This window comes from Haliaeetus albicilla, chromosome 1 (assembly GCF_947461875.1).
Source record: "Haliaeetus albicilla chromosome 1, bHalAlb1.1, whole genome shotgun sequence".
NCBI lineage: Eukaryota > Metazoa > Chordata > Aves > Accipitriformes > Accipitridae > Haliaeetus > Haliaeetus albicilla.
In genome coordinates this window covers 60,513,325-60,539,997 of record NC_091483.1, presented here as the reverse complement: position 1 = coordinate 60,539,997, position 26,673 = coordinate 60,513,325, and the positions used below count along the sequence as shown (strand labels likewise).

The 26,673-nt window shown below is 36.5% G+C and overlaps 1 protein-coding gene across 6 annotated transcripts in view; it reads right to left on the bottom strand.

Annotated features, from left to right (window-relative positions):
* ARAP2 (ArfGAP with RhoGAP domain, ankyrin repeat and PH domain 2) overlaps positions 1-25,833 on the bottom strand; it is a 134,390-nt gene extending 108,557 nt beyond the window's left edge. For 5 of the 6 annotated variants that reach the window (XR_011326143.1, XM_069792080.1, XM_069792095.1 and 2 more), the window contains exons 1-8: positions 25,687-25,833; positions 20,686-20,862; positions 18,632-19,682; positions 10,495-10,565; positions 9,484-9,563; positions 4,591-4,676; positions 3,449-3,805; positions 163-232 (exon numbers count right to left, since the gene is read on the bottom strand). Coding sequence is in view for 5 of the 6 variants with exons in the window: in XM_069792080.1 (XP_069648181.1) it covers positions 163-232; positions 3,449-3,805; positions 4,591-4,676; positions 9,484-9,563; positions 10,495-10,565; positions 18,632-19,536 (1,569 nt within the window). In the remaining variant the exon portion in view is untranslated. The remainder of the gene's footprint in view (positions 1-162; positions 233-3,448; positions 3,806-4,590; positions 4,677-9,483; positions 9,564-10,494; positions 10,566-18,631; positions 19,683-20,685; positions 20,863-25,686) is intronic. The other variant, XM_069792087.1, reaches the window with a different exon arrangement.
* Between the last annotated feature and the right edge of the window lie 840 nt (positions 25,834-26,673).

Below are 26,673 nucleotides of genomic sequence, written 5' to 3'. Positions count from 1 at the left end.
GACACCTTAAAATATTTAATAATGTCTCATCCTAGTACTTTGCAACTGAAAATTAATTTAAGATGAATATTCCTTTGTAATTATTTCTGAATTTCTTCATGGTAATGTGTGTATTACACTAATGCAATTTTGTCCCAAACATGACCAAAACATGCCACTTACCTTTTCATTATTGTAGTAAGAAATGCTGTCTCCATCAAACTTAACCCAGCGCTTCTGAAACACACATTTGCTGTGAAACAAAAATTAATACAATTGAAATTATAAACACAAGTTAACACTGGCTTTTAAGAATGTCTCAAGCACAAAGTATAGAAAGGTCAAATCATGTTTAGCTTCCTGTGTGTGGGCCTAAACATTTCGAAAATTAAAACGTATCTTAGCCCTATCATATCTTCTCAAACGGAGGATGCTGATTTCAAGTGTAATAAAAATACCTGGAAACAAGAAGCAGAGTATTACTGGACTTCTTTTATAAATCAGTATCTTCATGTTTTTAATCAGTTCAGTTTTCTTTCTATTTCCTCCCCATGTGCTCTATATCACTGCTGAAGTGATAGAAGAAAAAGAACTTTCAAAAATGTAATTTTGCTTGAAACTAACAAGGACAAGAACTGACTGTTTTTATCGGAGGGAAAGGAATATTCTGAACACAGAGTATACCTTTAAGTGTTACAAGTTCCGTAAGATACTTTCCAAAAAGGAAAGCTGAGAACCTATAAGGACCTCCTAAAAAAATTATTTTTACATGAACCTGAAGTAGTCTGTTATTCTCATTAAAAAGGTTGATAGCCTATTAGTTATCATCTATAAAAGTTTCAATTCTAAAATCTATTAAACAAGTTAATTAAGCAAGAACAAGACCCCACTCTAACATCTCTTTTCCCAGCATTATCTCCTTTCCTGCTAAATGAGTGCTCGGCTGTAGGATTAGTAGACTGTGATAGTTTATCAAAACTTTAATCAAATAGCAGCTCTGGCTTAATTAACTTGTATTATATGGCTACAATAAATCATCATTTTTCATAACCTGGAAAGGCCAATGTAAAATCTATTTTCCATTAAAATGTCAATAAACTTCAAGATGATGCAGGGAAGAAAAACTGAACCTAAGTACCACATACAACGTGAGTAAACTGAATGGCTTTACAATTTATAGTGAGTTAACTAAAAAGAGAACCTGTACTTTAAATGCATGATTTGTAGCAGTTTAAGAAAACACTATATATTCATTCCCCTGAAGAGACACAAAGTGTCAGGTATAAATGGGAGCTCTATAAAAAGGAGGGGAGGGGGGGCGGTGTAGAACAGAAAGAAACATTCAGTTGGTAGGGTCTGAAATAAAAAATGACAGTGCTTCAAGGGACAAAAAAAAAATAATTGTTTGGTTCTTTTTTTCCTTTGGTTGGTTTCTTTAAGTGTTCAGATATTTGAGAAATGGTACTGTAAGAAAGAGAACTAATAAAATGTAGCATTCATTAAACCACGTTTAAGAAAGTCCTTGAAATTTAGCGAAGGAATATCACTGGCTCAAGGCTAATGACCCTGCAATTGTTCTACTCAGTCCTAACTAGTACTAATTTTGTGGTTAACTCATTATCTGTTTCAAAGAATATATTCTCACACAGTACTTTATCGAAAGCCTTCACACTTTGTTCACAATTCTGTTCCTTCAAAAAGCAGAAGACGAGTCAACGGGAACCAAGAACTATACTTTTTAATCACTCTATTAGCTAACTGCCAAAAATGTTGTTTAAAAAAAAAAAATTGAAATAAAACAAAAGTTAAAGTTAACTGCAGCTCTCTGAGAAGTCAATACACTAACAATTCTGAAGAAAAGATGTGCAAATGCATATGATACTGGGAAAAGGCCTTTTGACTCTGTGTATAATTATTCTTTGATTCTTTAGCAAAAGTAAACAATGACAACCCATAAGTGTGAATGAAACTTTTGAAATAATTTAAAATTAAAAAAAGTTTGAGCAGATTGAAATTCCATGATGGTCAAATAGGTTTGTTAAACCAGGTTTATTCCTTGCTATTCAGCTTCATCAGTGTATCACTGTATCAACACAAATAAAGCCAAAATCCAAAAAATTAGAACTTGCTAAATCAGAACTCTTAAAAAGGAACAACAAAAAAATGGAAATTGCTATACAATAGAGCTCCTTCCAGTGGGCTCAAACCAGATTGTATTCTCAACCATTTTAATTCAATAACTTTGTCACTAAACTGAAAAAAATTTTAATTGCTGTACTAGTTGATGAGTAGTGATGATTATTATAGCCCCAAATAATGAAAGGCCAAACAATTTAATACCACCTTTCAGTGTAGGTAAACATACAGTCCTAAGAACAAAGAATGAAGAACTACTAAGGCTTGAGTAGGAGTACAGTAAAGTAGATGTATTACAGCACCAACAAGGACAACAGCTTTAATTTCTAGATCCTAAGTACTAGTGAAGATCAGAAATAGACTTAAAAAGTAGAATTGTGCCACTTTCAATACAAAAAGGAATTTAGAAAAAAGTCATAAGAACAACTGGAGAACTGGAAACTACAATTTAAAATGAAGAATAGCCTATTCGGTTTATTAAAGAGGAGGTTAGAAGAATTTCATCAGAGTTTGCAAGTATTATGAAGGGAAGATCTGATAATAGAGTGTTCTTTAGTGTAAAACAACCTAAGAAGAGCTAGAGTTTAAAGTAGGTTAAAACAAAATAATTACAAAAACTTTTTAAAATAACAGAAATTAACCATAAGATTTTGGGGGTTTGTTTTTGTTTTTGGGGGTTTTTTTTATTTTTTGGGTTTTGTTGGGTTTTTTTACCTACAAATGTGGCAAAGAGTTTATTCTCTTTCTATTGTATTCCTCTCTCCTCTTCATTATTTGAAATCTTAAAGCAAGACTTGGGCTCAGACTCCTCCCATCAAACTTTAGGCACATCAATAAATTAAACTAGCAGACAATTCACCCTAGATGTATTTCTAAACTCAAAGCTCGACTTATATGCACAATTCTGAAACCAACAGGATCTCCAGTCACACTGATTATTAATTTATACATCTACAGCTAAATTGATAAAGTAGTATTTCAGAATCAAGAATTTGTTCTCACTTACTTTGTGACCCACAGAAAATCAGCAAAATTGTACATACATATTGGAAATATTGGTACAAATTAATTCTGTATTTTTCTGCTACAGTTCATGAGTGGTGATCAACATTATTAATAAATACATTTTTCCTGAGTGCACCTCCTAAATAAACTCTAGAATAGGTAACATCATTAAAAACTTAAGAATTCAGAAGAGCCCTATGCTCTTGCAACAAAACCAGTTCCATTTCCTTTCCCACCACAAACAGTAAAGTGACCAAATACAAACTTAACATCTTTCACACAAACATACATCTTCACAATTATACAGTAATCACTGCAAATACCATACCCTTGAGGGGATAATTTATCCAGCCATCCTGCTTTAACCTTCTTTACTGATGGTCCATAAAAACAAGCATATGGTGTTATTGATTCATTTTCAGTCGAAGTTTGATCTCCATCAAAGTGCCGAAAACACATTTGTTCACTGACCAAGCGATCTGAATCTCCACTTTGTATCTTACTACAAGAAGCTGAGTGTGTTTTGGCTTTATTTTTCTTTTTCTTTAAAGGCAAAGAACATTGTTCCACAATAGAATATACAGATTCACTTTCAGATTCTTCTGGTGCTAATAACTTGTTTTCCTGAGACAGGGATTCATTTTTTGTAAATTTCTTTGTCTTCTCTTCCTGATTGTTAAAGGAACTAGAAAGAAAAAGTGCATTTTACTCTTAATATATTGCTACAATGCACAAATACATAAAATTATCAATTAGAACAAATATTGGTAAAACATATTACAAATATATTTGTAACTTGTTTAATTATTGTGATAACTACAGACATGCTAAACACAATGTATCTTTTAATTATGACTATACTGAATCCTACTTTCTCCATTCAACAGGTCTGGTAGGCAAGGTAACACTTCCTGGTTCCTTTAGAAGCCTGAAAAGAAATTTAAAATTGTTTTTCCTTCCTCAGAAGAATGGCTTCACTCATTGGACTTGCAGTATGACCTCTCTCTTCCTTCTCCCATCTCAACAGAAGCCAGGTATAGACTGGAGACTTAAGGAGCACATTAGTTCCCATTTCATCAAACCACTGGCCACTGCCTCATGACAGGATTAGAGAATGGGTTTTAGTTTTGTGTTTGGTTTTTTTCTAATTAAGAGGTCAGTATGACAGTACTCAGACATGGTTAGCTAGGAAACATGCAAAAATAAAACTTGTCTTCCTTGTTCTGACTGGGGAAAAGAGGGACATCTTCCAAATCCACAAAAGATCCTGAAACCTGGGTTAGAGAGCCTTAGGACAGCCACAGAGCCAAACTTCGCCTCCTATAGCATGGGGTAAAGGCTAAAATAGGAGAAAAAAATAAATAAATACAGTCATGGTTGTGCCTTCAGAGGTAGAGATCTACTTGTGATATCAGTAAATAAATCTTTCCTCTTTACATTTTGCATTTCTCTATAACTCTTATTTAATACCATAGATTCTTGTAAGAATAATACTCTTCATTCATTCCCAGATCCAATTTATTTCCACAAGCCAGGAATTCATTTCCATGAAGTTCCTAGAAAAGAAATATATCGTAAGCAACATTTGCACTGAAGTAGTAAATGATGTTTAAATTACTGTAGACATAGATCACACACAAACAACAGTCTAACTAGCAAAGCTATTCTTTGCCACATTTTCAAACATGCATTTGAAAGATCACGTTTTTAAAAGTATTCTAAGAAATGTTATTTTCAATATTTTCATTTTAAATAAATCTTATTTGAGCATAGTCCAAAATACCTGATACGAACCAATTAGATGAAGAAATCCAGTGCACAGAAATATCAGTGCTCTGATTTTCCTTGAAGTACAACTGAATATTATTTTTACCCTGAAATTTTCTAACCTCAAGAGCCACATGTTGCATGCAGATGAAGTATACCATTTATGATTTGCCACTGCTAGCCTATCTGTCATATCAATACTTCTCTGAATTAAATGTACAGCCTTCACAGTACACTAAAGATAAAATAAAGGTAAATTCAAATTCCTACAGTAACACTGTAGTCAGCCATATCAAAAATATTTCGCATTTTCTTGCCAAGATCTTCTTCCTAAAAGGCACATTTATGTTTGTTTAAAAATTTTTATCACAAACTGCTTGCAGTGTACGAAATGTCAAAGTTAACACTGTTCAAGAACGTTACATTTCACACTTCCTAAACTTGATCTGACAATCATACTGCATTACCAAGCTTCTCATTACTCATCTTTCTTCTTTTAAAAAAAAAAAAACAAAACAAACTAAAATGAACATCTTCATGCTTTCTGATGGAAGCATTTTAATTTACTCATTTAAGCTTTGATGTGTATGTCACAAAGCTGAAGGGTGGCAGAAAAAAGCGAATAAGCTTTCACAACAGTTGCCATTTTTGTTCTGAGCAGCAGTACCTCATCTTGTACTTGAGGGCTGTACCTTGGCAACATGAAAAGGCAAGCTTAAAAAAAGCACAGAGCCCAAAGCTGAGTATGTGTACACTGCAGCAAAAATTGTGCAAATCGCAGGCTGCTACTGGGATAAACCTAGGTGAACAGTCTGCCTTCCTCTGCCAGCTAGATCCATCATAAGAAAAAAAAAAAACACACCACCAAAACCCAACAACCACCACCACCCACACACCACGCTATTAACTATGTTGTAGCACCAAGGATTAGACAAAAAAAAATTAAAAACCAAAACATCCATAAACCTCACAGACAAACTAAACACAAAACTCAAAAGCAACCTGTCCTGTGCTTATCAAATGCTTGGATTGCCTGGAATCTCACAAAAGGAGGGGAAATGGCAGTGTCTCACTTCTACACAATAGTAAAGAGGCTAATACCATCACCCAGGAAACATTTTCAGAGTAAAAATGGCCAGTATCTTCTATCTTCATTTGCTTATCAGGGTGCAACCAACCACAAACCATCCCCACTGAAGCTATGTGGCAGTACCTCTTCCTCCCCCTCTTGAACCATTACAGTAACAGTTCTATGTCCTGCTCGTGCGCACTCTGCAATCTTCAGTACTTAGACAAGTGAATTCAGGGAGCCTGAGAACTTCCAAGCAGTAATCAAGAAATGCATTTCTATTGCCAGTAGATTTTAAAATGTAGAAGTCCACAAATGAAGACAGGTTGTGGGGACAGGGAGTTCTATTTGCTCACAAAGAGATATATTTCACCCAAATTAAAACCCAAGCATTTCCAATGTGTTGTTTACAGAATTACTCGGCAAGATGCTCAGACTCAAGACAAGAAAAAACTCCCATCTCCCACCTCCTGCAAATCCCTGAGGTATTATACAAAGGTAGTTAGCAACAGCATTTTCTCCTACAGACAACTTTATAGGGAGAAGTATTTCTTAAAAGGTAGGTGTATATATATTACACAGAAACTGTCTCTAAATATGTGCTGTTCTTATGCATAGGAAGCACCTACCTGGCTTCTGGATCCCAGAGAGATGGAACTACCTACTTGCAGCCCTGTATAAAAATCCCCTATTTTCAATCAGGAAGTAATTCAGATAAATTTTTGGTTTTAGCTTTTTCTAACAGGTAGTCTTGCTGATCACAACAGGAAGTCAGGAAACCTGAATGCTAAAACACAGACTGAATGAAGAGTATCAGGACTGAGGCTACATTAAACAAAGACTCAATGCCATTCTGGACAGGCATCTTCCTTAAGAGATACTACCTTGATCTTCTATTAAAGCTAATGTCACACAGTTCTCCTCAGGTTGATTCTTGAATCATGGTTTGGCAATAAAATTTTTTAACAGGTCCATAAAGATAAATTCCTCCTTTTAATATATTAAGCATTCTTATTTTAAAGTGGTAAGATTTGCAGTCTGGCCAGCATTCCACAGCATCACAACACTTAGGAGCTCACACAGTTTACTGAACTCAATATGCATGTTTAATTTAGTCTGACAGTCTAGAGCAAGAAATAAAGCCAATACTTCACTCTAGAGGCCCGAACTCATTAGAATTCAGTTTTTCTGTGAAGGATTCTAATATACTTGACTCATCAGTTGGACACAACAGTAAATCTGCTCTAAAACATCTGGATTTTTATTTGTGTTATTTATAAATCAATATTAAAAAAAAGATCCTTCTTCAGGTTGCCCTTTAGAGGTTTCTGCTTCTAGTTGTCTTTCTTCCTGACCCAAGTCAAAGGCATATTTTCTTTACAACCTTAATTCCCTGTTCTCTCACGGTCACTTACCTCCAGTCTGTAGTGACTCATTACCTATTGCTACAGACACTCCCTTTATAAAAGCCTATAGAAACCTTTGCTTTGTTACACCAATGAAACAGGAAAAAGGGTAATGGCCAACTTACAAGCCCTGAGAACAAACTTCAGTCAGTCAGTATAATAATTTGCTACATTTTCTTGTATGTAGACAAAACTATATTCTTACGCAAGATTATCTTTTAAAATGAAGCAGCAGTTACAAGCTCTAAAATCTCAGATACTTTACAGTGTTATCTAACCTTCTTATTTGTTCCTTGGATACTTGATAACTACTGAAAAAAATCTGAAAGTTAAATGTATCTTAGGACCTTTGTTTTATAGTTGTTCTTTATGACCTTTGTCTGCAATTAAGTACTAATGGAACTAAAATTAACTATGAAGTTTCCAACAGGCATACGATAAATATAATTCAAAAACTGTTCACTTACGTGAAAGTGATAATTAAAAACCAAATCTTCAGATCAGGGAAAGTATGTTATAATATACTTCATTAATCATGATTCTACAACCAGCAGAAACAGCAATTTTATTTCAAGCAGTTAATCCAGTTTAACAGCATGGTATTTTTGTATTTGGTGCCTTTGTAAGATAAGAAATATTGCTGACAACCTTCCTGGTTATGCTTTTTTTTTTTAATCCAACCATTTCAATGAAAGGTACAGAATAATGCCAAGAAGTAACAAGAAGGCTAGGAAACTTTTTCTAGAAAACCTGCTTATGCCATTGAACTAATTACAAAGTTAAATTTTGAATTTTTAAAGACATTGGCGCAGACAACAATAACTGGCACAGATGAGATGTTGTACACAAGGAAAGAAAACAAAAGCTCAGAAGTTACTTTTGTGTGCAGGTAACAAGAAGGAGAAGCAAGACATGAATTTATGTGTACCTCCTTAGAAAGTCAACAACAAAAAAACCACAACATATTTCCAAGGAAAAGAAATTACACACCAAAAATAGAGATAATTTTTATGCTTCTAAAACCACTCCCATTAGAAAATGAAATTTGAATCATTTGTTTTCACTAACCAATTCTTAAGAAATTAAAACCGCGGAAAAAAAATCCTAGGCATCTGTTTGAGTAGCCTTCATCTTAGTCAACAGTTTAAAAAGTGAAACATTAGAGTGAAAACCAGGACAGAAACTAAGAATAATTTACTGTTTTCTCTAACTCTGTGGCTTGACATCAGCTGGGACAAGTATATGCAATCACAGAATCAACAATTTCTGGTCTGCATCCTGCTGAGACAGAAGCAGGAGCTGGGATTCACGGCATTTGGTAGATGCCTCACTAAGCTAATTCACCCCCCAGATCTCTACATGATTCAGAAATCTGTCCGCATGCCACCTATGGCACTCACACCGTCAAAGACTGACCCCAACAAAAATGTTCACTTCAGAGAATCCTACAACAAAAGTGACTTTCTGGGTATGCAGCAAGTTTAGGGGATGCATGAAAAATACCAGAAGTCCTGAGAATTTTCATATACAGGAATTAAAAAAGGGTATGGCCAAAAGCGACCATTAGATCATCTAAGCTAACATGTAAGCTATTTTCATAGGATATACACAAGCCTGTGTAGAGATGCCCAGTCTTGATCTGCAATTATCAGAAGAGAGAAAAGCCACTTTTACCTTTACTAGTAAATTCTAACGATTACCCACCACTTAACCTCAGTTAGGCACAAAGTATTACACTATACCACTGTATCCAAGAGAGTAAAAGGAAGGCATCAAGGTAGTCTGCAATTGCCCGTAATGACAGTTTTGCATTTGATACGGCAGCTCTATGCTTAAAAAAAAAAAAGTCAGTTATCTGTCCTGTGCTGTTTAAAAAACCCCCAACCAACACACACTACAGTTTCTTACTACTATTGAAGAGTACAAAGTGTTTCTCGAGATTAAGAAAAGCCACTAGTCCACAAATATTTACACTATAAACCTTCTGCATGTACCTAAAAAGACAGAGAAGGTACCAGGAACTGAAAAAGCAGAGGAAAAAAGAAATAAGGGTAATACAAAACACTTAACATGAGGATTAAAGTGAAGATAGACCATTTATGTCCAGAATTCTCAACTTACTTCAGAATCTTTAGAGTTGTCACAAATAAAGGTTTCCCCATATGGAGAGATGATGGGTGGCTTTTCTTCTGTGAAAGTTTCTTAAAGCAAAAAAATAAATAAATAAATACAGTCATACAGTGCAATGCTCTACTAAAGTACTAATAAAATCAACAAGGGACACAAATTTTTTTGCTTGTGATTTCTCTGTCCTTCTCAGAAAAAATTTTGAAGAACAAGAAACAATTTTGCATTTCTGAACACCAGACACTTTTCTCCCCCCCTCAGACACTACTACTATTACTACATAATTTGGATATAACTTGCACACAGGCATCTTCTTCTTTCCTACCCTGCATAAAGTTAAAAAAAACCAAAACATTTTATTCCATCCTCTTAGGAGCAATAGCTCCAAAGTGTCCTTTATTCTGACTTAAAACAAAAACAAAAAAAACCAAACAAACAAAAAACACCACAAAAACTCATTTGTGCACAATCTTCACTTTGCCACCAAGTATTTGCTTTAAATTAATATGCATAACTTCAACAAGACATACCTCTAAAATATGAAAGAACTTTTGTTTACAACTGACTGCACAAGACAATAGACTCTTCCAGTAAACCATTTAATACAATTAATTTCCTGTTATTTCCTGGAGCTATGAGCACTGACTTAACAAATTAAGCAACATTAGTCAGGAATACACTCCTTGCATCTTTTAAGAAAAAGCTAATTCTGCTTAAAAAAATCTGGATCGAATCTTAGAAACTCAAAATACTGTAGTCTAATAAGTTTATTAAAATAAATGAGGTTTAAAGGCTGGAGTTTATAATTTTCATTTTATTAGTTCACAAACAAAAACTAAGTAAAAACACAGAAGTGGTTAAATGCTCTTTTATTATATACATCACTTCTTCCAGACACCCAATATTTCTTAAGATAAGCAAGTCAATACTCATTTTAGACAACTTCTGGTCTGAGGTTTCTTTTTCCTCAATATTCAAGATTAAATATCAGCGTGCTTAACTCACTGTTTTGTGAAATTTGCCTCCCAGTGTAAGAAATATTTACAAGATCCACATTTCTTCTTTTCTGAAGGGAACTTGAACAAAACAAAGCACAAAATGAAAACATTAAGTGAAATTTCCCAGAAATGGAGCAAAAACATCTTATGCAGTTAAATTATTAACATTATAGAAATATAGAATAGTCAATTTGAAGTCTTGGGAAAATTTCTGATTTAATTTAAAAGTTACCCAACAACATGTTTTCCTCCCTTTATGACACTGAATACTTCTCTAATCCTAGACCACATCTTGAGTTTGGTTTGTTTTGTTTTGAATTGATTTTGTGATACATTTAGATTGCTGGGAAGCATGGAGATCACCCACTCTTCCCCCATCCTTTATCTTTCCTTCTCCTTCACACTGATTACCAAGGACAATATTTAAAGAAGGATGTGATATGAAATTCTAATTTAACATTAAGCTCAAAGGGAGCCTGGGCATGGGAATCCAGAAAAAACATGCTCTCAACTGCTAAAAAAAAAAAATTGCTGTAAAGTTTTGATTTCCTCTGGTGAATTTTTTTCCCAGAAAGTTTTCAATCTGAGACAAACAGCATTGCATTGCAACTGCCTGTGACTACCACTGCACATTTTGTAGATAGGTAAGAATGTATCCTCATACACAACAGAAAAAATATTTTATTACTGGTTTTGTGCTGGCCCCTAAGTTTTTCAGCAATTTCATGTATAGTGGCACTCATCATGCTGCTAAAGATCACATTTTTTTTTAATTATTATTATTGATATTTCAGGCTGAGACAGAAGCTTTAGAATAACAACACAGGAACAAATATGCTTGAATTAGTACATTTCTAACCCAACTTCACTACTCTAGCAGTCTGCGTTAGAGCCATTTTCAGCCACGCTCTGATTTCTCCTGTTAACATGAATAATTAGTAATTTTTCCTCTTAATTTCATTTTCTCTGCTTGAAACAACAGTGATGCAGATCCTCATGCATCCTTATAGAATATTTAAGTGACTGATAAATGCCATACAAGACCCTTGAAGTTTTCCTAACAGTTTGCAGGTCCTCCATCCTTCAAAGCCAAAGATAAGTATGTTTTACTAAAAATATCAATATTCCTAATTTTTGTTTCCCCATTTCCCCACTTGACATATTGAGAAATTTTATTCTTTTAAGATCAGCTATATTCAAACCTTTAGAAATACTGTCCCATGAAGTCCAAATTTAATTACTCCATATTACAGGCTGATGTTTCTTTATGACAGAAGGCATACATTTATGAACCACTGTTTTGTATCATTTTTAACCCATGCCTAAATCTGCCCCAAACAAATTATTAAATTCAAGACAGAAGCCACACCTTACGAAGTTACTTGACACTTCAAATGTTATCCAGGTTATATCAATTAAGTTCCTCAAAGATATTATGTAAAATCCTGGGTTTAGAAAACACAGGGTGAGTTTGGCCAGTGAAGGTGGATCATGGCCTAGCTCCCATACATAACTGTTTACTCCCCCAGGCTATAATTACAAAAGATACACAGCAAGTACTTTTAAAGTCTGTGTTTCTTCGTATATTTTACTAGAATTCATGCAGTTACATCTTCTGAACCTACATTAGCAAACTAACTTCATGCATTTGTACTAACCTAATTTTAAAGAACCTGGTATGCTAACCAAAAAAAAAACAACCAAAAAAAAACCCCCCAAAAAAACCAAACAAAAAAAACCCAACCCCCCCCCCAAAAAAACACCAAACACCCCCCAAACACCCCCCAAACACCCCCCAAACACCCCCCAAACACCCCCCAAACACCCCCCAAACACCCCCCAAACACCCCCCAAAAACACCCCAAAAACACCCCAAAAACACCCCAAAAACACCCCAAAAAACAACCAAAAAACAACCAAAAAACAACCAAAAAACAACCAAAAAACAACCAAAAAAAACAAAAAAACCCAAAAAAACGTTTTCAACACAGACCAGATTTTCTATTGTTAGGTTGGGGTTTTTTAAGGGCATTAATAGGATTAAAATAAATTACAGATACAGAGATGCAGCTTTGACTGAAGGAGCTTTTAAAATTATGGTTTTCTTCCTTAGGTAAAACAGTGAGTCATTGGCTTAATTTCAGGGTGGATGGATTTAAAAGTGGGTAATAGTAATGGCAATGAGTAAAGATAAATTCACCAGGAAATGAAAAATAACAAATCAGCTTACAAAGACCTGCATTTTTTAATTCATATGTTTTTCATGACTTGTGTATTTCTTTTTTTAATTATGCATGCATATATGGCAAGAAAATCTGCTAATAAGCAAACTATAGTCTTTTTTTCCAGCAATCAAAAATAAAACCTTTTTATCATTTTCTGAAAAAAAGAAGTTCTAACTTATGTCAGGTAAAAAACTATCTCAAGATATAAAATGAATGAAACAAGTTTACTTTGAATATCTGCTTGAAAGATTATGTATAACAAACAACATACAGTGCAAGCTATAAAATGATAATAATTTGTCAATGCTCAATAGAATAGTTACCTAGTTATTATACAAATTGAATACCTGGATTAAAAGACAGAAAAATACTGAAGACTTCTTTGGGGGCAAATAAGATTTAAAAAAAAAAAACAACAAAAAACCCCCAACTTATAACTACACCAATCTATGGCTTCCCTTAACCATTTCCAAATTTAATACCTCTTCAGATGAATGATCACCTTTATTTTGCTCTTTAAAGGAAGGTTAGTGCAAGCAGTCTGCCAATCACAAAATGTGCCAATTTTACAAAGATAGAATAATAATAATTAAATTACCACTTTGTTACAACTGTGGAGATTAAGACCCACTATTTTCATACATTAAGAGGTACCGGATGCGGCTCAGGCTGCATAGTCTTCCCCACCGCCCTTTCCTTATGCATAAACAGGATGAAAGGGTGTGATGAGGCAGCAACTAGTCTTGCTAAAGGCTGAGAGACTGGAAAGGTGAGAGCTTCACACTGGGCTGAGCTGAGCTGTTTTATTCAATATACTCCTGTCACCTTGCAAATAAAGTGAGGGAGATAGGTCAGTGCAAGCTGTCAGTGCTTCAGCCTTTACTGGCATTCATCTGCTGAGTGTTTTAAATGAATGAAGCTTTTGTTTTCAAATGCCTTCAAAACGTTTTCTTCTTTATCTCAAGACCTAACACTCCCATAACGCAAACACATCAAAAGCACTCCAGCACGCTGTGTTAGAGCTTTGGGGTTCACAGACTGCTTGCAGAGGTAAATTAATGGTGAGGCTTGACCATAGGAAACAAGAGGGAGCAGCTTCTCCTTCCTAAAAAAATTGCTTTGTGTGACAGAACACAGAGTAGAGAGTAACAGTAGCCCCAGCTTGGGCTTCTCATTAGCAATCTTGACCACTTACATGTTAAGAAATGGAGTCTAAAGAATATCAGCACCAAACAAGAAGTTTCAACCATAGGATCTGCCAGCTGCAGAAAATGAATAGCGCCTGCTCAGGCCAAGCACCATTATCTATTTATTTCCATTCTCCTCCAAACACAACATGTTTCCCACAACTACTTTTGGTCTATTTCTTCTTCTTTCTCTTAATAAAGAATCAGAGTAAACCCACTGCTGAACAATACAAGTGTCATGGTTTAACCCCAGCCAGCAACTGAACATCACGCAGCCACTCACTCACACCCCTCCCTGCCCAGTGGGATGGGGGAGAAAATTGGGAAAAGTAGTAAAACTCGCGGGTTGAGATAAGAACAGTTTAATAGAACAGAAAAGAAGAAACTAATAATGATAATGATAACACTAATAAAATGGCAACAGTAATAATAAAAGGATTGGAATATACAAATGATGCGCAGGGCAATTGCTCATCACTTGCAACCGACGCCCAGTTAGTCCCTGAGCAGCGATCCCCCTGCCCCCACTCCCCCCAGTTTATATTCTAGATGGGAGATCACACGGTATGGAATACCCCTTTGGCCACTTTGGGTCAGCTGTCCTGGCTGTGTCTCCTCCCAACTTCTTGTGCCCCTCCAGCCTTCTTGCTGGCTGGGCATGACAAGCTGAAAAATCCTTGACTTAGTCTAAACACAACTGAGCAACAACTGAAAACATCAGTGTGTTACCAACATTCTTCTGATACTGAAGTCAAAAACATAGCACTATACCAGGTACTAGGAAGACAGTTAACTCTATCCCAGCTGAAACCAGGACAACAAGTAACAAAGTTGGGGGATATGAAAAGATCTAAAAGTATATAGAGTTCGTCAGCCTGAAATTTTATCTGTGTACAACAACCAGGTCTACCATGTTATAAATCTTCTTAAGCTTTTTCTTTGAACAAATTGCCGCTCTGAATGATGCAACACTAGCTATTTCACCTAAGAGTGACTGCTAAATGACATGATCCACAGCCTCTAGAACTATCTCTACACTTACTATCTTTAATCTTGTGCTAAAGGCATGTCAGTGGCTATCTCCATCCATTGCATTACCTTCACTATTCAGTCTTACAAGAGCCTCAATTTTTCCACTCATGTCTATATGGAAGAAGTCACTTAAACCAAAAGTATCAAGAGAGATCATGAAACTTCCAATCCACTGTGTTTAACCCTTTCTTCTGTTCCACAACATGACTGGGGAACCTTATGAAAATTTTAAGACTTCTCACTTAAATATAGGATGCAGGGTCTCAGAAAGAGTGACTACTTTGTCTAATAAAGATGTTTTGGATGCAGATTATTTCAGAAGATTATTTGTAATCCCCTTAACAATTCCAGTGCTTTAAAACTTTTGAGTGACCTTTACTAATTCTGTACCAACAGAGCTCATAGTGTTATAAGAAGGAAAAGTCTAGCTGACGAGAATCTAGCATAACTACACATCACTTCCAATACTGATCAACCAAAAACTCTACTAAAAACTGCACAATAACCCCACTATCAAGAACACTGTGTAATTGTTCCTTTTTTTTTTTTTTTAATTCTGCACCCCTCAGTACTACAGTGATGCCACATATACTTCCAAGAAGAAAGAAAACCAAAATATTTCCAACTTCTAAAACGCTATGGTGTCTTACCAGCTGACAGCATGTTTTCATTACAGGCAAAAGCCAGGAGCACAAGTGACGCACAGGGAAAACAGATATAATTGCAGGAGAGGCAAGCACATTATTAGTAATAAAAAGTGACATGGTCACAGCACTAGTAAGAGCCACAAGGAGGTCCACTGTATGAACTTTTCGTGCCAGAAGGCACATAGGAGACCATGAGAAAAGCATTTCCTTACACAAAAATTTAATGACTAATATCCATGAGCAACTAGAAGGAAATGTTGCGTTTCCCAGAAGATTTCAGCAGGATTTCTCTGCCTCTATGGTAAAGCCTTCACACTATGTAACAAGGATAAAACCAGCATCTATCAATAAAAGTCAGTTGAGAGTGTTTGTCTATGCAATTATGTAAGACAGACACTATCTTTCCTGAGGTTAAAGACGCTGCAAGCTGCCATTTTAGAGTTCTGTATTAATTCTTTGCCTCTAAAAAAATAACCGGCAAGGTTATCAAGAATGTTTCTATGAAGTTTAAGTTCTGTTTTGAAGTTCTGGTTTAGCCTTGATCTTCCTCAGACAAACTGCTACTTGTCCTTCAGGACTTCCCTATTGTTATAACTGGAGCATAAAGATGAAGAAAAGCTGGAGCTCAGAAATTAAAATGGTGGGTAATGAAGTTAGTGACACAGTCACATATCAATCACTAATAGATTGGGATTTGGAAGATTTACTTCAATGGTGGTAAGACTACAAATATAGCATATTCTCTCTACTGGATGATTTTTTTCTCAAAAGACATTAACAGTACTCTTTTAGTAGCGAGTTATTGTTATCTTTTAGGATGAAATTCCCATTTCAGCTCAGCAGGAATAGCTTTATTATATGAAGTAGGGATAATCACTCCACAAAAGTTAATGTAAAGCTATTCCCCACCAAAAAATGTTTATACTTAAGTTTAAATAAGCACAATTTTTTGGTGATTTAGAAGGCACTGATGAAACATTTTTTAAGGTACACAAAAATCTCTTAATTTTTGCAAAGAATCTTTGCCTCTCCATCTGTTCAATCAAACAATTGTATTACAACATTTAATATTGGCGTCTTTTGATAATCTAAAAGAAACTTATAAATGCTGGGAAAACTGCATTTACGGCATGTATAAACTCGCCAATGATGTTTCTAACTGCTGAGATACACAGATGAAAAAGACAAGATAAATACAAAGCATTCTCAGACATGTCCCTTCCAGGGATAGCTAGTGGTTTAAGAAAAAAAAAAGAAAATTCACTAAAAAAAGTGGAACCTAATGATTTGGATATGACTACACTGACAAAACTTTGCATATGCCTTTGCATGAGTTTTTCTTCTCTGTTTCAGACACTTAACCAGCATGACAAGTAAAAGCTTATAGTTAGAAACCAAAAATATCACAAATTAATCTGTGCGGAGATATTCTTGGTTTACACAGATTGTAATATTGTGATCAACTGCACATTCAGTGCCTATTATTTTTAACATTCAAACAATATTACTTTTATTAAGATAGGCCTGGAGTTAAGTTCTAACATCAGACCTTTTCCTTTACATTCCATCATATTTTTGCAAGACAAGCTACAACTAATACTAATTCAAGACAATAAGTGCTACTCACTAATTTGTGGATTCAAATTATGAACTCAACCATTTTGAAGGCAGAAAAATCCACACCCACATCACATGAATATTTTGAAACAAATTCAAACTCTCCTATGCAATTTATCGTACCAAACCTTATTGGACACTATCCAATACTATCCTTACCAATGATGCAGAGAACTATCCTTACAAAGATTCCATAATTCTGAAAACCTGACAGATCCAATTTCTTTTTATTTCCCTTTTTCCACTTCTTTTTTCCTGCTGGAATGCCTCAAAAATATTTTTATACTACAAGCATCATTAAAAGCTAAGGTTTTGTTATTGTGAGAAACCAGCAAAAGCCAACACCTAATGCAGCAAACTGATTGCATTCATTCTCTGAGTTAACAGTTAAACTACAACCAGTTTAGAAATTGATCTAAGAGCCATCCTGAAGAAAGTCCTTGCTTTAGACCCACAGTATAACATAATTTCCTCCTCCACAAAATATCCTATTCTAATTTAAAACAAAAATGTACATATTTATATTTACATATAAATTTTATGTGCTTTAAGGCTAAGATTTAAGAGTCTTATGTAATCGTCTTGTTATGCCTATGTGTGCAATCATATCAGATATATCCTGCTTTGTTTACAGGGTGGCTACAGCATACAATGCACAAAACGGACAAGAAGGATTTTCTAAATTTTGCCTCACTTTTTAGATAAAACTACATTAATATGTGTAGGTATATAAAACTTCCTAGATCTTTCTTGTAAGTTACATATATAAAATAATAAACTTGTATTTTCCAAGAACAGTTTCTCTTGAAAGGTAGATACAACCCAAATACTTGTGTTTCACAATAATTGTTGTCTCATCATAAAAAAAGATTTTTATAATTAAGGGTGAATTTTTAGCCTTTTGAAATCATCATTTTGTCACCATTTTCCTGTGATGAATCAGAATTTCATCAGAAACAATACAGCTAAGGTCTAATTAATATCATTAGCAACGTTTTAGTTTGGAATAGATTCAACAGCTTTTTCTGTTACTTTTCAGTCTTGGTTTTGTAACATTGGTGCATTTTCATTCTTCCTCATCGTAACAGCATACAGATTAAGTTTAAAAAATGCTTGATATAGTTGTTTTTAACAAAGGTTTTATCTAAAGCAATAAAGATTCCTTTATTTGAAAATATGTAGACACAGAGATGATCGGGGAGGTTATAAGGAAACACTATTCTAAAATTTCCTTTTATGCTCTCATTTGCGCTTTTAATTTGTATTGAACCTTTTTCCTCCTTCAGTTAATTTGGCAACATTCATACCAGATCCAGTGTATTTACAGCATATATTAAAAAAATCCACAAAAAAATGACATCAAAAAACCGGTGAGAAACCCCAAACCTAATTTCTACAATGATACCGATTCTTCATCGGAAAGAAACAGCAGTTACCTTGATGAAGCTTGAACTTTACTTGATTCAGGAATTTCTGGTACAGGTCGATGCCTTAATATAAAAGACCGGCTTGCTCTTGGAAATACTTTCATGCAGTTTTGCGTATAAGAATAATATAAGTCATTGTCTATCATTTCTCCTTTAAACTTGAAGAATGGAGAATTTGGCTCACTATCAGATAAATCATCCTCAACTGCAAACATCAGATGTTTGTTTTCATTGTATTTTGTCTCACATGAATGAGCAAATGAAGAAGGAGGATCATGAAATGCCAAACAGCAAGCCAAGTGCTCATCAGCTTGGTATGCAGCAGCTTCTTCCAGTGATGTATCTGGCTGAGTATTCATCTTAATACTTCCACTTGGATTGACAGCTTTTAGTATGCTGTCTGAATTCTGGTATAGACTAGAAAAATCCAAATCTGTAAAGCTATCATCATTTGCCTCCAATAAGTTTTGCTCTGCAAGTTCAAACCTTTCTTTATCAATGTAAGCTTTATTAAGTTGTTCTGACAATGTTGCAGGTATCAAGCTAGTCTCATCTACACTGGAATTGCTTATTGGAGACTCCTGATCCGAGGACGAATATTGCTTCTCTTCCAAACCTTTCAAGTCTTTGAATTTTAGATTTTCACGGAAAAGAGAATTTCTTTGCATTTTTGAAAGAGTGGTGTCTAATTGCTTAAGAATCCTTCTGCGGTGCCCTGTAGGCAACACTCCCATTTGCTGAAGCACGCTGTTATTTATTCCCACGCAATCTGTCACAATGTTATAGCCATATTCTTTAAAGTTAGGAAGATACTGCCCCAAGTTAATGTTGACCAAGAATTCTTCAATATCAGTGTCATTGCCTGTGGATGACATGATGGCAGCTTCATTCCGAATACTGCCCCGCACAGTCATGTAGAAATATAGTCAGGATGTGCGCATATTCACTAGCAACAAAGCTCTCTAAATTTGGTGTCAGCCAACCAATGGAGAATATGTTTCTTCAAGACACTTCTTCGAGTTTCTTCAGTTCCAACTGATTTTTTTTAAAGACTGAAAACCTATGGAAAAGAAAAAGGGCATTAAAAAAAAAATTCCCAGCTGAATTCACATTAATCTTGGATAAAGTTTCAAAAGGCTCCCTGTGATTTCTACAGTAACATTTTTAAATTGCTTATATATGAAAATTTCAAGGAGGGTAAACAGCATAACCTCTCCATCCTTTTATCTTTCCAGCCTTTTATCTTGGCCTGTATAAAGAGAATAGAGAAATCAGTCTTAGCACAAGAAATAGTCTGAAAACATATAATCCTAGTAGTTACGTTAAAATGAACAGCTAAGAGATGAACCACTTATCTACATACACACTCTCTTATTACACAGTACTTGGATATAAGAGGGATACAAAGTTATCTAAGACCAGAGCTGGCACCCAAAGCTTTCCTATTCCCACACTAGCACCAGTTAACTACCGCATAGGGCTTCTACTTCCTTATGTTCTGAGCTTTAAACTCTTTTTGGCACAGAAACACACTTTCAATGGGAAAAAGGAAAAATGACTGGCTAGAACTTTCTATGTGAACTGCAGGTTCAAGCCCTCTTCTATTGAGAATCCAACTGAACAAGTACCATAACCAATAAAATACTTTACAAAGGTAGAATCACTTCGGGGGGGGGGGGGGGGGGGGGGGGGGACACGACACAGGGGGAAGCGCCTTAACTGTTTAAATAACCACAGTCAGAAAGCTATGGAGGTGTCAAGATACATCTTGCAGATCAGGCCCTTCAAAGAACTGTCACGAGGGGAAACAGGTAACTACTAGCTTTTCAACTCTGTCAAGGAAGCATTTTTCCCTTGGCTACAAACAGTAGCAGAGGCATAACCCCATAGGCAAGTTCTGGCCTCCATGCTAGGGATATTTGATATCTCAAGTGCCCATAACAGTTTTGCCTCAGTATTTTCCAACTCAGCTCTTGCACTGTCCAGATTCCACCTGAGTTCTTCTTTCATGAGCCATATCCAAATTCATGATTTACAGAATCCAAAGCGGATACAGAACCTACCATTCTGAAGGTGTTTGAGACAGCCTGAAATCACATCTCTTTAAAGAAGGTTTCAGATCAACAGCAGTCAACAGGTTTTTTTCACCTCCCTCTTCCTGTATAAAGAGTAAATTGGCCTTAGGGAAACCTGCTGACTGTAGCAGCTGTCCTGGCGTGCAGGTACTAGCCTTAAGCAGCCTGGAAAAGAAAGAACAGCTTCAGTAGAATGGTGTAAGACTTAAGTAGCAATTAGAAAGAAAAGAAATCATATGCCCAGAATATATCCATGGTAGTAGGTATTGATACCTTATTCTTCAAAGTATTTCCTGACAAAAAGGGCACTACTTATGATCTAGAATTGAAGCTTAAAAGATTGCCTACTTTTGTACTCTATCAATTCTTCCAATAAAGGGCAAAACCTCTTCCTGTAAGATTTCCCCAATGTCTTTTGAATAACTAAGTTATTATTCAGAAAAGCAGTCATAAATAAATCTTTACACCACACCTCATTCCCCAAAGCCACATACAAATAAGTTTAAAATCCTGTACTGAATGGAGCACAACTGTTATCACTGCTACTGGCAATTGCACTTTATTATGATTATGAAATAAATTATTAAATCACTAACTCTATCACTAGAAGTCTTTTCTTGCAAAATTTTGTGAATAACTATTACTCCCACACTTGCAAAAAGTGGTAATCGAAATCAGGTAAAAAACAAACCTCTTCATACTTACACCATACATACATATATATATATATATAATGTGACATAATAATAAGAAAAAAAGATTATTAACAAACCCATATTTTTCTGGGAGACGTAAAAATCAATGCAGCACACTTACTATTAATGTTCTATTATTTAAAATACGTCTTTGGATTCTTGCTAATCTCTTTAACTTCATTTTGGGGGCAGTATTTTTTTATCAGCTTTGATCACTGTCCACAAGTCTGAGAAGTGTCTTCTTATCCTGAATATGAAATTCATACAATTAAAACTTTTTACAGCGAGAACTCTACAGGCCAATCAGATACCAACCTCTCAAGAGAGATGAAGTTTGTTAGGGAGTTAACCCTCACTAAAAGATTCCTAAGTCATTTAAATTCAAAAAGCCTTGCATTGAGCTAAACTGATTAACAATCAGCTTTTAGATTTAACTTTGTCCTTTCCCAACCTGCGTACTTATCTAAACACTCATCGTTCCTTTAAAAATTTCAGACATCAACATTTCCTCAAGCTTTTCACGTAAGCCTCTAGCCACAAAAGATAAAATTCAACAGTATGGCCTCCACCCATCTCTAAACCCTGAAAAATACAAATATAAATACATAGTGTCTTAAGAAGTTGAATATATATTCTGAGTATAGAATGAGAAATAATTAGTACAGAAACTACTAAAGTGAGCAAAAAGTATCAGGCAGGCACTGTTTGTGCCAGAGAATAGTCTTTCATGTACCCATTAATGAAAAAAAAAAAAAAAAAAAACCCAAACCAAAAACCCAACCACCACATGTTCAAGTGTATAAAACTCCTACAAGGTTAGCATATCAGTCTAAGCATCTTAAAGTTGGAGTTGCAATTGGTTATCTCAGCCACTTCCACCTTCCTTGGTAGTTCTGGGTTTCATGGTGGTGTTTGGGTATTTTTTTCCCCTGAGGTGTTAGTGTTTATTTTCAGACAGTATCATTTTCTCAATCCCTCCACCTTCAGCAGTAACAAAAAAGACACTTAGGAAAGTAGCTTTTAGTTATATATTCATAAATAAATATATATTTTTATATAGGCATATATATTTATACCCCCACACACTCTTTTCAGTATCTAAATACTGTTTTTTCTACATGCAGTAACTTGCCTACACCTTATTCTGGAACACCTCCAGTGTTGTTACTTCAAGAACTCAAATAGCCATGTATTATCAGTTATTTGGATCCCAACCTATCTCTCTATAAACCACATAACAATGCAGAGGATTACCTAGCACAGAACAAACTTTGTTTCCAAATTTGCAAGAACCATTACTTTTTGCAGTGTACTTTATAAACGAAATATGCAGTAGACCGAGAAAGGAAGAAACTGCCTGCTGAGAAGGCAGTTTGACCACAAAATGCCAACACTGCTAGAAGCTGAAGCCCAAGCCATTTTCTGTTTCTATACTGTCTGGGTTTCAGCTGGGATAGAAACTGTCAATGCATCCATCAAGATTTATAAAGACATGTTATAGATCTGGCCTAGCTATACAGCTGGTTAGATACCAGTAAGTTCATAGTCACACCTATTTTGTGGGTCTGAGCAAAGGGTTAAACTGACACCTGTTTTAGTTTGACTACTCAGCCAAAGATTCAAGTAACAAACAGCTAAACAAATCTACACACACTTGTGAATGTTTGCATCGCAGGCTAGAAGAGAAACACTGAATGGTTTCATACAATGGTTTATCCTTACTAAAGGCTTAAGTTCAAGAACCATACAGAAAAGCAGAACTCAAGGACCACCTTATCCAGTATATTAATCTATTTCAATGTAATTAATATCAATTAAAAAAGAATTTAATCTCCTCCATAGCTTTAATTGCTGAATCAGTCATAACAAACCCTAAGGAATGTTTGTACAGCATCGGGTACCTGGTGTGTATGTATATATGATATATACACATTTATATGCATACATTGATTTTCACATCCATATTTGTACCACAACAAGTTTCAGTAAACAATAGTCTTCAACATTAGTGCACATGGTTGCATACATCCTGCAAAACAAAACTTTTCCTCTCAGCAGCAAGGCAAAATAGATTTTTCCTACAGTTTTTGATAGAAATAAATATCAAAAAAAGAAAGGAAAAAAAAACAAGGGGAATTTGGCCTTGCTTAAATAAAACTGATTCTTGCTGTACTATCACATTCTCCAATATAGAATAACTAAGACAAAAGTCATCATTCAACATGGTTACTAAAAACAGGAAAATGTTGTAGCGTTTATACAAAAATCAAGCTTCTTGGAAGACACTTGACCATTCAATTTTATAGAAATGAGGGTAAAACATCTAAATTGCTACGTGGAAAAAACAATACAAAGGAAACCATCTGGGCTTTTTTTCCAAGAAAATATGTTTTGGCAGGACACAAATTGCAATTTGTGTTGCATATCCCAAGCCTTATATGGGATCATCCAAATTTCTTTCACAGAAGATGATGTTTCTCACACTTCTTTTCAAACTGATTTTCATGTTCGGTCTTTTCCCATCTTATGAAAGGGGCTTAGACAAGGAGGTACAACAACTCAGAGTGGCATAACAGTTCTTTTTGTTTTACTAAAAGTGACATTGAAATAGAACCAATGAAAAATGACAACACTGGCACAGAAAAACATACGTAACTTTCAGGACCTTTCCTCACATGGAGGATAAGTACCTGCATCTAACATTCTGAAAACTGTCTCAGTTGATTCTATGATTCTTCCATTCTATGATTTTCAAGTTGAAAAGTCTTCAGGACAACATTGATTGGAAGATAGACAAACCTATGTTGAAGCAAGCAAGCAATCCAACTTTTAATAATGAAATGCGCAAGCAGTAACATATAGCTGAATATAGAAATGCTCAAGTAAGACTTTTTTCCTTTTTAAGATCACTACAGCTATTAGCCTGAAGAAAGCGTCAAACCTTCAGAAGTGCATGGCAAGATAATCACACTTTAAGCAATCAGTTCAACAAATACAAGCAAGTTCAGGCTTGCTTCCAGCTTCTGCTAAACCATGTACTAGATTAAGAGCCAAACAAAGAGGTAAAAAACCCAAAACAAAACAAAAAAAACAGTACAATAGGACTTACCACTGTGCAGAATGAAATCTGCCAGTAGTGAATTTAATCTTCCCATTGTACTTAACTGCATACAAACTGACAAGATTAACGGGCCTAGAAAACGTTGTAGATCATTAAAGATCTTTCAAAAAATTTACATAATGCAATCTGTGTACTAACTGCATGCTAAAAAAAAAAAAAGAAAAAAAAAATCTCTCAAAAGACCTTTGTAAAGTGGTTACTGAATTCATTAACATTTGGGTCAACCCAGAGCAAGATAACCGATTGCAACAATTCTGATAGCACTGTTCCCCTTCCAAATGCAAGGAAGTTACTAAGTGTAGTTCAACGTAGGGGTAATTACGAAATACCTTTAATCACATCCTCTGTTAAAATGTTTCTCTGGGTTTTTTATTTCAGAACAGTTCTCTTTCAGAGAAAAGTTCAGCCACCTTCGCTATCTTGGAGTCAAACCTCATACTGCAAGAAATTCCAGTGGAACAACTTGCAGAGTCTCCAGAGTTATGAGCTGCAAAGCACAAATAAGCAAGCTAAAGGTGGAATCGGTTGAGTACACTTTAGCAAGTTGCTGTGGCAACACTCGGGTGCTGTCTCATTCACTTTGTCTTTTCTGTCTAGGACATCCTAGTGGCTCTTTGACTTTCTCAAAATGAACTTCATGCGTTTTCTGATAAAATTTCCAGAAACATACTGGCAGCTAACAAGAAGTCTGTTTGTGTCTAACTTCACAAAAACAACTCATAGAGTAAACAAACAGGCAAGAGTAAAGCACTGCTCCTTAGTATGACATTTACGTACAGACCGTTAAAATAATGTAAGCTAAAAAGAAAACAGGAGGAAAAAAAATAAACACATGCCTTATTTTCTACCTGCCTACAAGCTATTTCTTGTCAGATTCCAACTTCGGTATCTGACACTTATCTGAGGCATGCCCTGTACCGAACCACTCGGCCTCGCCCCTGAACTCGCCGGCAACTTCAAAGCTGCTCTCCGGCAGGGCGGTTTTCGCCGGCCGCGGCGGTGCCGCCGGCGGGACCGGGACCTCCAGCATCCCAGAGAAGCTCCGTGCCGCCAGCGGCCCTGCCCGGCCCGTTCCTGCCCGGCCCGGGGCGCAGGCCGCCGCGCACAGGGCAGCAGGCGGGCAGTCCTCGCCCTCCACCTCGCAAACTCCGCAGCCCGCCGAGGCTGGCTTACCTCTGGCAAAAAGCAGCGGGGGAAGGGGGCAGAGGTAAGGAAGAGCAGGACTTTAGATCGCTTCAGCTTTCTTTTCTCTCCCCGGCTGGAGCTCCGCTCGCTCGCTTTCTTGCTTGCTTTCTCTTTCTTTCCTTCCTTCCTGCCCCCACACCCCACCCCCGCGCTGCTCCCCGGCAAGCCGCAAGCCGCGCCCGCGGCGCGGAGCTCGCTCGCTCGCTCCCTCCCTCCTTCCTTCCCTCCCTCCTGCGCTCCCGCAGAAGGCGGCCGCACCTAGGCGCGGGCGGGGAGCGCCTGCCGCTCCGCGCCCGGGCCGCCGGGGCGGGCGCTCAGGGCGTGCTCGCCGGGCAGCATATTTCTGGAGGAGTCAGGAGGAAGCCCGCTCGCAGCCGCGGGCTTCGGCTCTGGGAGCGCTTGCTGCCCCAGCCCATCGCTTCACAGCCGCCCGCGTCCCCCCGGCCCGCAGCCGGGGCTGGGGTGGCGACGGGGCTCCCTCCCTACGAGGCAGCCGGCAGCCCGGCCAGCGAGAAAAGGGCTTCTTCCCGCCATCACCTCCGGCAGCTCACGGAGCCACGCTCAGGGCGGGCGCTGCAGGTGCGCGGGAGCAGTATCGCCTTACAGTCGTGGCACAGCTGTTGCGTGATCACTTGCTTTAAATAAATAAATCGATCAATCAAATCACTAAGCTTTCAGTAACGCACATAGCTTCCCCACTTCTAGGAACTCGCCCACATCTGTGAGTTACTGTCGCCCAGCTGAAACTAGCTTTTTGTTACACAAAACGAGACTGAAAAGTACCTTCATATGCTCCATCGGTGCACATAGACATCCTCCTCTTGATGTATCAGTTCTGATTTTTTCTGATCAAATCCAAGAACGGACCAGGAGGCTCGCACTGTTGCAGCTGAAATCTGAGGTCTGCCACTCGGTTAAAGCAGAAAAGAAGCAAACATTTTACTGAGAAACAGAGGCCAGTAATTAAAGTGCTCA